This window comes from Arvicanthis niloticus, chromosome X (genome assembly GCF_011762505.2).
Source record: "Arvicanthis niloticus isolate mArvNil1 chromosome X, mArvNil1.pat.X, whole genome shotgun sequence".
Lineage (NCBI taxonomy): Eukaryota > Metazoa > Chordata > Mammalia > Rodentia > Muridae > Arvicanthis > Arvicanthis niloticus.
In genome coordinates this window covers 85,202,066-85,214,421 of record NC_047679.1, presented here as the reverse complement: position 1 = coordinate 85,214,421, position 12,356 = coordinate 85,202,066, and the positions used below count along the sequence as shown (strand labels likewise).

The 12,356-nt window shown below is 36.4% G+C and overlaps 1 protein-coding gene across 1 annotated transcript in view; it reads right to left on the bottom strand.

Annotated features, from left to right (window-relative positions):
* Window positions 1–12,356, bottom strand: part of Il1rapl2 (interleukin 1 receptor accessory protein like 2) — a 1,120,259-nt gene that overhangs the window by 58,873 nt on the left and 1,049,030 nt on the right. Inside the window, exon 7 of the mRNA XM_034486219.2 lies at window positions 500–629. Within this exon, the coding sequence (XP_034342110.1) occupies window positions 500–629 (130 nt within the window). The remainder of the gene's footprint in view (window positions 1–499; window positions 630–12,356) is intronic.

The following is a 12,356-nucleotide window of genomic DNA, read 5'->3' as shown; positions in this document are numbered from 1 at the left end:
GGAAGTGAGAAACATTGAAGGAGGTGCTACACGGAAGGTTCAGTCTCTCTCAGAAGATAAATAAACATGAACAAGAGTCAACAGTCACTTTGGCAAAGTATCAGATTTCTACCACCACTACAGCTTTACAGTTATGACATACAAAGGTTGTTTGATCCCCAAGTAGTGAATAGAGATTTGCCCAGAAAACTGAGATGTCACCTGCAAAGTTTAAAGCCCTGCTAATTACTGGTGTACAGTGGAAACAAGATGAAATCTGCTTCAACAGCTCTGAGGGGATCATTATATTTTGATGGCATCCTCCAAGAAGCTCAGAAAAGACTATTAGATACTTGCAAATAAGCATTTTTTGAAAATGTACATTTTAAAGAAGGTATCACTCTTAGTCATTTCAACATATCAGATCTTAGAGACTAGAATGGTTGGCAGTTGCTATGAGCATGATTTACTGATCAATTACAAAGACAGCAAAGAAAAATCAACAAATGGACTCCTGTACCTTATTTCACCTTCTCTAATGTGACCTGCTAGTTCTTCAATAAACTTCTCGCCTTTCATCCAGTAGATCATTGGTCCAGACTCCCCACTGAATCCAAAGAAAGCTTTGCAAGGGATGTTCAGAGGTTTACCTGAGAAAGAAAAAAAATTATAAATGAGAAATTGTCTTCCCTTTGTTATTGAGAGACAAGGATGACCAGTTAGCATACATAGGAAAACTCAGAGGTGGCCTATCTTCCAACAATTCTTGCATGTGAGAAAAAAGTTATTATGAGGGCTTTGGGGAAATTATATAGAATTCAAGTTAATATAAAACCTGAAAAGTAAATAAATTATTACTTTATAGCATTTTAATGATACTGTACCTCTCTCAAGAACTGAAATGAAAGAATGAAAATGATACCTAATTATTTTTCCTTTTTGAGAGTATTCCTTGCATGGGCTTGCCTTTAAAATTAAAATTATTTAAGAGCATAAGTTAATTCTTGATAAGTGTGAAAACATGCCAACAATAAACTATTAACTATTAAGATTTTATAGACTTTAGATCGATCGTTTCTTCCTATTATAATCTATTTTAAGAAAAATGACACAGAATGATTGTTAAATTTTGGTGTTGACTTGAAAGGACTAAGGAATACCTCAGTAGTTGGTTATCATTATTTCTGGTAACATTCATGAGGCATTTTCCAAAGTAAAAGACTGAGCTGGAATAGTACACCCTGGTGAGTGCACAGGTAGAATTAAAAAGGAGAGTGTGACTATACATCTCTGCTTTCTCTCACCTCTACCCACCTCTCCTTTATGGAAATGTATGCACTTGTGTCTGGATGTGCATTTGTGTATGTGTGTGTGTGTGTGTGTGTGTGTGCGCGCGCGCGCTCAAACATGAAGGTCAAAGGTCAATGTCAGGTGGCTTCTTCTATCCCTTCCTAAATTTTTGAGACAGAGTCTCCTCTGAAGTGTGTCCTTTCAGATGGCAAGTGAGTCCCTGGAACCTGCTTGTCACTGTTAACACCAGGATTAAAATTGGGACATGATGCCATGCCCAGGTTTTTCTATTGATGGCGGGGATGTGAACTCAGGTCCTCTTGCTTGTGTAGTAAGCAATTTACTCACCGAGCCATCTCCCCAGCCCAGTGATGGTTAATCTTGGTTATCAACATAATTAGACTAAGAAATATCTCAGGGATTAGTTAAGCAGACCTTTGCCTATGTTCCCAGTGAGTGAAAACTAGATTATAACAGCTCTGAAACAATCACTTGAACCCTGTATGGATTAGTATTATGATTATAATTGTGGAGTTTGGTGAACGGTAGGTGGTGAAGCCTATTGGAATAAGGCTCTTGGTGCTAGGCCTTTGAGCTCTAGGACACCCTTTCCCCTTTGTGTATTCCCTTCTATTTATTTTCTACCAGACAATAAACAAAAGAAGGACTTTTTCATTGGAGGACTTCTGTCACCACTGTTTCTTCCTAAGTGAATGACACCAAACTACCAGGGACTAAAATTTATGAAGGCATAAGCCTAAATAAATTTTTCCTTCATTAAATTGATTTGTCCATTATTTGACCTGACACAACACCCATTAATGGAAAACAGTCACTACTGGAAAATTCACGTTCTCTCTCCTAGAGACACTCTTCTTTCCTTGATATAAATACTAGGACTAAAGTTTACTTGCTCTTGAAATAGCTACCTACATACTCATGAGCTCTTGCGTCTTCAGCTTCTGCACTAAGAGCTATACTGCAAGCTTCCCTAGTTCTAATTTTTAAGATTTGCTACTGTCTTGGTTTTTTGTTTGTTTGTTTTATCTTGCAAATCTTGCTGTGGTCTGTTTCAATTTCTGTAATCAAATGCATTAATCCTCTTAATAAATTATCTATCATCACATTGATTATGCAACTCTGGAGGACCTTAACTTATAAATTAAAATTCAAAATTTGAATTACAAATATAAGGGAGGTGACCAAGAATTAATTGGGGTGACCTTAGCTGTGACTCTCTACACTGGGGATACAGAACTTGAATAGTGCACCTCCAGTAGCCATACAGAAACCCCAGTGGAGCAATAGAAACGCCAACCCACCCTTAAAACTTTTGACCTGAAATTTATCCTGTCTATAAGAAATTCAGGCACAGTGGATGAAGCAGAGACTGAGGCAATGGCCAACCAATAAGTATCCCAACTCGAGACCCATCCCATGGGCAAGTACCAATACCTAACCTTATTAATGATACTCTGTTATGCTTAGAGACAGGACCATGTCCTCTGAGAGGCTCCACCCAGCAGTTGACTTAGATAGACCCAGATACCCATAGACATACAGTAGATAGAGCTTGGGAGCTCTTATGAAAGAATAGAAAGAAAGATTGTGGGCCCCAAAAGGGATAGGAACTCCACAAGAAGACCAACAGTCAGCTAACCTGGGCCCTTGGGGCTCTCAGAGTCTGAACCACCAACCACAAAAACACACAGGGACTTCGACCTATGCCTCCTCGTTCATATGTAGCAGATGTGCTGCTTAGCCTTCATGTGGGTCCCAAACAACTGGAGTGGGGCTATCCCAAAAGCTATTGCCCTGATGTGGTATATGTTCTACTAGCTGGACTGCCTTGTCTGGCATCAGTGGGAGAGGAAGAGCCTAACCTTGCAGAGACTTGAAGTACCAGGTTCGAGGGAGGGGAGATGCCCAGAGGGAGGGCCTATCCACTCAGAGCAGAAAGGGAGAGGCAGATGGAGGAAGTATTCTGGGAGAGGTTGACTGGGAAGGAGGCAGTGAGCAAGATGTAAAATGAGTAAGTAAAAAAATAAATTAAATAAAACAACCAAATCCAAATATAAGTGTAAAATTTATCTACAAGCAAAACTCAGTCTTGACATACATTCCATATTCTTTATAATGCTTACAGTGCTTAAATAATTCTAGAAAAGGTTTTAGTACCTTGTTATGTACATTTTAGTTATAAATTTCTCATCATATAAACAGGTATTTATAACATTCCTATAATTAATTTTAAGTGGTTTTTTTTTTTTGCAAAGTAAACAGGTATGGGAAGAATGATGTACGCAACACAATACTGACATTTGACACATGAATCCCTCAGTTTATAATTATATCACAAAATAAAATTTTCTTTATAGAATATTTTTTGCCATTGTTTAGAGCATTAGACAAAACCACTTCAGAATAATTTCACTGTGGAGGATTCCATCCTCAATCTGTTCCATATAAAGTTAACATTCTCCTTAAAATTTATCCATAGCTTTCATGTTATATTAACTACTACATTCTGAATCCAACTATCTTTCATCACCCCAGCTAGAAAATGGCTTTCTTTGAGAATCATTTTCAGAAATGAGCAACTAAGTAAGTGCTAGAGTCCATATGAAGACTCAGTGGAGTAAAAGACATGAACACCTGGAGATAGGTTGGTCTTAGGCCCAAAACCGGATATATTGACAAGTATTGATTTTATTAAAATATTAACATAAACCATCTCAAATTTCAGGTCCTGGACCTTTGGAGTCTTCTGTAGTTATCCAATCAGTTAAGGTCAATAATCTGCACAATATGATTGACACATGTTCATATGAAGTTATGTAAAAGTATATATTAAACATTGGAATAAAATTCAAAAAATTTAACTCTTATGCTTAGATTAGTCATGACCATTGCCTATGAGATGATAACCTAACTTTACATGAAATAATTTTGTTGTATGCAAGGAGATCAGAAGATAGTAATAATTTCGAGGACTTCAAAGAAGACAAATGCATATGAAAGTACTTCATGAACTCAGATACATCATCAGAATTGAGCTCAGTGTTTTTTTGCTTTCTGAGACTTGACCATCCACGAAGAAATTAAATTTCAGGAGGAGTCTTAAATGGTCTTGAGACAGAGCCACTTTCATTTTGATCATGTCAATCTTGTGTTCTTTTATTTATGAACATCTGTAGGACAATATATTTCCAACATTTTCTTGTAAATTTTTCTCATATTTAGAATATATATGATTCACCTAAAAAAGATTCTAAGTTTTCTAAATCTTAACAGGTTTCTTTTCCCTTTTCCTTACTGTCTTTCATTTTCATGACATTGAAGGTATCTAAGGAACAGTAAACCAGATCACAGAAAAATAAACAGATTGTGATAAGCTTTATTCTAAGAGATTCTAATCCCAGAAACACCCAGCATACAAAATTATAAATATAAATATTGATTTTTTGGGCTATGTTTAAAATGTCTTTTAAAAAATGTGTAGGTACCCATTACTGCCAAGATTTTAATGAAGAAAATTATTGCAGCACGCAAATAGGGGGCTTCTTGAAGTAGTTCAACAAAAATTACAGTGTCTGCCCTTTCCCTTGACACTGCATCCAAAGTACTGGCAATTTATCTTGTAATTCTTCTCTTCCCATCAGAAAGATCCTTGTTAAATAAACACAAGAGATAGATATTTCAGAAGTTTATTTTGTACAGTGCTTGGTAAATATCCTTAATCCTATGTTGATGGCCTCAAACAGTAAAACTGTTCAGTCATCATCTGCCACATTCAAAGGAGGGTTCCCTAGGGATCTTTTATCAAATAGTTATGTTTAGTATGTGCTAAAGAGGAGATACTCCTCTTCCAAGAAGCATGAGAAGGCTTTCTGGATTGATGGGAAATTAATTTTAAAAGGAATTTCTCAAGGTATCTGTGACACTAGCCCTATGTGCCAAATCATAGCTAGGAGTAGCATCTGTTAGGTACTGTATCGTTTTATCTCCAGAGAGTTTGAAAGTCATTCTGTAACTCTGTGTCTACTTAGTAGAAATAGCCAATTTATATTTGCATCTGATCATTCAGAAGTCTATCATATAAAACGAACTCTGTCAGTATTAAGTGGTAAGTTAAGTGGGTTTTTTGTTTTTGTTGTTGTGTAGTTTGGTTTTTTGAAAGTGGGGTCTATGGAGTAGCTCTATATTTTGCATTAGCATTGCTTCAGTTTTGTTTCTCAAAGAGCTCTTTAAAAACCAACATTTGAAAGGTTGCCTTGAGACCTTAAAAATCTAAAAATCATAACTAGCTCTATAATTTTTGCAACTATTACTTTACTGGATTTTGTCTTGAAACAGATGTACTCAAGATAGTGATGGACTTAGGAGAAATGTGTCTAAAGTGGTAGCACAAATGTTTATAGCCCACTGAATTGTCTTTAGCATTAAAGCCCAAGTCTAAGATTCTCTTCTCCACTCCTTTTCCCTTTCCTTCACCCCTCTCATCCCCTCACTTGTTCTTCCCCTGCCTTCTAATTCCCCTGTCTTCTGGAGATTGAACCATTGCAATTGTTCTGCTTGATTCTAAGCCCATGAAGCTTGGGGATTTCAAATGTGATTGTAACATAAGGAAATTAAAATACAATGAAGTTTGTGATGACTGTAGTGGCCAGTAGGCAGGGTCCCTGTGTCTCTGGGGTATGAAGGGGTGGGTGTTTGTAAGTAGGTAGAAAGAAAAGTATAGCAGTTGGAAAATGATAGATTCAATACCTTATTATTACAAATGGTTCAGAATTGCAAAGATACACATTAGCAGTTTGCTTATAAATGTTTAACAACTTGTGTGTTAGAAATAAATATGCATATAACAATACATTTATTATATACTTTACTGATAATAAAAGATGGAAAACACAATGGACACATAATGACAATAATAAATGTAATATTTTTTGTGAGTCTTGTAGAGTCAGTAGATTGTCACAGAACACTTTCATTTCTTTGGAGAATTGTTATTTATAGAATCTTTTTCTGCAATGAAAAACTAATGAAGAATACATATGAGTACTGCTCTATATCTCCATTGATATTAATGAGAAAGTGGTGGGGGCACATGCTCATAGAAGCAGAAGGAGGGGGGATGAGACAGGGGGTTTATGGGTGGGGAGGAAATGTGGAAAGGGAATAACATCTGAAATGTAAATAAAATTTCAATAAAAGATTAATTTCAAAAAAAGAAAGTAAGACAATAAATGAATTTTAGAGCATCACATAGTTTTCAGTTGTGTGACTGACATGCTTCAATAAGAGACTCTATTTTGCTTTTCAAATTCATATAATTATTCCTCGAAGAGCTTTTAAAAATTCTAAGATTCACTTACCAGATATGAAAAAACTGCAAGCAAGAGTGAAAATAAAAAAGAAATTCTATTTTCCACATATCTGAGTATCTTCCTCTACCAGGGACTATGTAGCAGGATATTTATCTACTACAAGGGACTTTCTAAGAATTTCTCAAGGGCAACAATTTGATATTTAGTACTGATGTCCCCAGTGTCTGGACAACTTTTACATAGGCGACAAGCAACCATCAGTGATCTTTTCTGGACACATTTTCTACATTCAGTGTTTTTATCTTTAAACATTGTTCAAGCTCTTTTTAATGTCTCCCAGATTGTTCTATTATCCCTACTTCATGGACTGGATCTTTTCTCATACATGTGAATGAAAGCATACTCATGGTAGCTAGCAGTTTTTGTAAGGTTTCTAATTTCATAGCTGTGTATTTATCTGTTTTATCTGTTTGGGCTTTGTGTGTGTGTGTGTGTGTGTGTGCACCTTGAGAATTGAGAACTCTAATGGAACCCCACAGACCACTTTTAAACTTGCTTCTTTTTATATTGCTTGCTTGTTTTTTTCTTTTCTGTTTTTACTTTGTTCACATATGCACTATATGAATCTTAATTTCATCCGCATGCTAGCTATAGGCTTTCCAGACCCTATATCTCTTGAATGTATCTGTCAGTTCATTGTTATGGTTCTATGTTCAATGTGAATTTTCTGAAACAATGAGGATAGTTTTTCTAGAAGTCTTTAGTTTATGGATTTTACAGCATTGAAAGATAGCTGAGCATCTAGATCCACACTTTTAAAAATATCATGTGCAGAACTGAGACTCTTCAGGCCCACATCTGCTTGTGATGTCTACTGGAGATGTTTCCCAACTCCAGTAGACATTCTGGTTTTGAATTATCTTATCTTCGGTTTTGAATTATCTTTTTCTTCCCAAAACCTCACAATTGCCTTACTCGCTTGAAACTTGAAGTACACATAAGCTTGTTTTAAAGTAGAATTTTTTCAGTGGCTACAACAGGATCTTTGCCTTTAGCATACCAATTAAACCTACTACATTGCATTTGCAGATACCATAGGAATGTGTAAATTGTGTAACATAAGCCAGAATGACATTAATTTTATTTATTTCCTTCTCAGGAAGTTGTTAAACAAACTCCTCTTCTTCTTACCATAAACAGAGACCATCCTTTCGTCTCTGGGATCACACTTAGATTTGGCTTTTACTAGATAAGATGAAAAGAGGAGAGGGGAGTCATGATGTCAACATAAAAGCTTGTCAATTTCCCACTGGACTTTATTAATGCAAGTTTGTCCATTTCAAGAGGTTTATTCATTTCCCACGAAGGGAATTCACAGTCAGAACACACATCTCTTATGTGCACTGGGGAGAGTGTCTTGAACTACACTCTGCAGTCTAATCAGTTAGTGACAGGATACACAGAGCACCGAGGGATAATACCTTAGGCTGTAAGGTATATTTAAGAATTTTGTTAGTAAAAATGTCACTTTCTCTATGTAGTCAAGTCTGTTTTCCTTCATGGGGAGATTAAGGGCAGACTTATAATTTGTAAATGGGAAATGTCTCATTTGAAGTATCTTACAGTTCATGCCATCTTTCCACGGTAATTAACAAGGCAAACACTGGTTGTAGATATAACTTAGTTTGAAAATCCCTGCTTATCATGTGCAAGGGCCTGGATTCTGGTCCCAGAACAACAAAAATAGTTAAACCAATAGTAAATTAAATTTAAAAAATGAAAACAGATCCAAAGATATTGTAAGCATTTATGAGGGCTTCCTTGCTGAAATGAAGGGAAATACACAATGTACTCTTTTGATAATAAAATTACATTTCCCCCACCTTTGAGCATGTATGCATGTTATGAATATGCATGTGAGTGTATGCTCTTTGCCTCTGCACCACACCCATTTGAATGCACACTCGCGCACACACACAAACACCACCACCACCACTACCACCACCATATTTTATTCCCTCTTTTTTGTTGACATTTTTATTTCTTTCTTTAGCTTTTTCTATTAGTCATCCCACAGGTCGAATACCTACTTAGAACCAAAAATTACACTGGTGAAAATGGCTGTGTCTTTGCTTACTCGGAGATTCCAGTCTCAAATCAACTGAATGGGTTAACATCTAAAACAAGGCCAGAAAGAAATTGACTGGTTTTACTGAGGTCAAAATTTAAACCAGAAGAAAGAATCCATCATTTATAATTCATTTGTTTTCATATGTAGCAGTGTTTAATGGACTAGAGACAGAGTTGCCTTCCAATTAGTATGTATCTAGAAAAGAAAGAAGATGCCAACAACTACAGTGATCTTATGCAGCCTTTTTCTAAAGCCTTTTCTTTCTCAAAGAGAAGCCCTTTACTCAAAATTCTCTAAATTTAAGTTAGAAGCCGAAACCAGTGAGTTACCTTTTGGATTATATTTGACAGTGAGCATAACTAAAGAAGAACCATGCACTTCTTCTACTAAGATGGAAAGTTAATGAGACAATGAAGCATATCAGCTTATTGCCCAAGATGGTGGAAACTTCAGAAACATGGTGTTCCCTGCCCAGGAAACTAACATTTTATGATGAAGGAAACTAAGTACTAACTTGAATTGACCTGGGAATGAAGAAGACTTGGAGAAATACACTGATAATTTAAATAAGAATAATTATTAATGTGTGTGTGTGACAGAGAGAGAGAGAGAGAGAGAGAGAGAGAGAGAGAGAGAGAGAGAGAGAATGGGAGGGATGTGATACAGAGTACAGAGCACATGGTGAGTACTTTAATATGGCTCTCTGTCTCTGCCTCTGTGTGTGTGTGTGTGTGTGTTCAAGAGCTCATTTTTGAGGATGACAAAGAACAAGGGAAACATTACTTGCCTATACTATAGAAAAGTAGCCCAGCATAGTTTCAACTTAAGATGAAAAAGAACTGTTTTCACAGTTATACATGATGGCTTGGCTTTGGTTCCCAACCGGTTCAGTGTGACAAGTGATATGATGCTTGGTAGAGGATGAGGTGTTTAGAGTTAACAGGAATTGTCTTGATGAATTGCCACGGAGTCTCAATCTCAATAAAATTTTCTCTTATTATATTTTTCTAGGTTAAATGACCAGAACCTCCATTTTAACTACCCACCATGCCTGTAGCTTTGCTTTTTTTTTTTTAACCTTTCATCCAGTCAGTGTAAAGACCTATGGGCTCAGTAAATATTCCTGTACTCTCAGCCATCAGAAGGCTCTAGGCAGGGGCTAGATAGAAGGATATCGTGAGAAAGGCAGTGGTGTCAGAACACTGAATTTGTGGCTTCAGCCTTCCTACCATGTTGCTATTTTTGTTTTGTTTTATAAATTCTTTCTCCCAATAATCTTTAATTGTTTTCTTCTAAAAAGTGATAGGGTCAATTAAGAAATTCTAGGAATTTCTCTCAACGTTCTTCCAAATCTTACATTTTAAGCAAGTACTCTATAAGGATGCTTCTTAGATTTGCACAGGTGGGGTAAGCTAATTCACTTCTAGTTCTACCCCTCCTTAAAATAAAAAAGCTCTTGTTGATTATTTGAACAAAAGAATTGAGATGCAAGTCTCTGTACTTAGGATAGGTCTTAGCTTTAGCTCCACGATCCCATGGCCCATGGTGTTTTGTTTTGCAGGCCGGCTGTCTCTGGACTCTCAGTTCTTCTATATTCTCTAATCTCTGCCTGTTTATTTCAGAGTGGGCTTCCTGCCTATGGGACCTACTTTTCCTTGAACCCTTGTTCCTTTCTAGCCTCTGGCTCTTTGCTGCTTATATTGGCTCTGATGATCTTGGCTTATGGCCTGCTTTCCTTGACCCAGTGCTCTCCATATCTCAGCTTGACAAAAGGATTTTAAAAAGCTCTCTAGGGGGAAGACAAAGTCCTTGGATATTAACTTACTATGTCAGTAAGTCCAACTCATTCTCAGCAAAATGAGATGTCATAAGAGTTGAATTAAGCAAATCCCTCCCCTCTCTGTGTATTTGAGAGGATGTATGGTTGCAAAAGAATTCATTTGGACTAAATTAATAGTTCAAAATTAAATGCACATTATTTCCTTTATTGTTCTAAGTAGAAGGAAAGAACAAATCACTTCACTTGTTTTGAGATAAAATGATTTCACTTCCTAAAATTTCTTGTATTGACCTAGAAATCTAGGTTTCTATCAGAGTCAGCCTATATAGAATAGCAGTTTACTGAACACTAGATACAGAACACTAGATAAACATTGCTTTTTCTGAAAGAAGTTCACTTTGTCATTTGAAAACATTTGATTGGAAACAGAAATCTTTTTGTGCTGTTTACCCTCTGCATCATCAAAAGTAGTCTTGAATCCCATACTGATAAGATCACAATTTCTGGTCCTACAAACTTGCTAGTCAAATCCTGCTATACAAGTTTGCAGGAGAAATGCATCAATAAAACTTCTGCATGTCTCACTGTGCATCTGAAGACTGATCCAGGGATTACATGGTGGCTGAAGAAAACACTGATGTGTTTTTTTTTCTGGACATGATGGTATGATCTAAACTGTGGCTATAGAAACCTTCAAAAAATCGTCAAAAATAAAAATAAAAATATAATGTGCCCAAGTTTTAACATAGGTCCCATTCACTTTGATGAATCTCACTTGCTCTCTGTAGACTGTCTTTGAGAAACTAATGCTTAAAATAATCCCACAAAGATCCTTTTATCCTTTAGAAAATAGAAATATTGCAGTTCAATGTCCAGTTGAGAAAAATGAAATATAAAGCTATCCACAGATTGCTGACCATATTTTGGTAGTTTTATTGATTTTGCAAAGTTCTCTAATGGTTCTTTTGGACTTTGAATTTCCCCTCACCACAAATACCTGTAGTCTCACTATTCAGTATGCTGTGATTTGTAGCCTACATGATTGGCATTTCTTCATCTCTTACCAATGCCAACTTCAATCTGCAGACAGCAAGATCTAGTTCAGGTTTTATATGTAACATGAAATGAACTTCTATCTCTCCTAGTATACAGTCACCTCTTTCTTTTCTCTATGTCATGCTTTCATATGGCCACAGGGAGTTGGCAGTTTGGGTGTGCTCTGCTTCATATGATTTTTATGACAAACATAAACAAACAGGGCCCTTACTGGGTTTTGTTCATTTTGGTTCTTACAGAAAGGCATTGTTAGCACCAGTTTACAAATGAGCATACAGATGTAGAAAATGGTTAAACAATTTGTTCAAGATTATAAATATCATACATAGCTGATTTTTAGAATAAGACTTTAGAGCCACAGATCCTAACCACTCCTCCATGCTACCTTTTACAAATACATGTTATGCTCTTTAATGATCTTATATTTCATATTAATCTCTCTCTCTCTCTCTCTCTCTCTCTCTCTCTCTCTCTCTCTCTCTCTCCCTCCCTCCCTCCCTCCCTCCCTCCCTCTCTCTCTCCCTCTTTCTCGTGTGTGTAGGGGAGCATGTGTGCTTGAATACATGCTCACATGAGCGCACATGTGTCTACATCTGCAATTGCACATGTATAGACATCAGAGGACAGGACACACTTCAGAAGTCAGTTCTCATACTTATTTCTTTACAGGAACTATCAAGAGATAAGCACATTCCAGTAGTGCTTGCTTTTCAATAGCTCATTTTTTTCATTCTGTGTATTTTAATTTATTTTATTTTTTCTAAATTAAATTTGTTTTGTGAGTTACAAC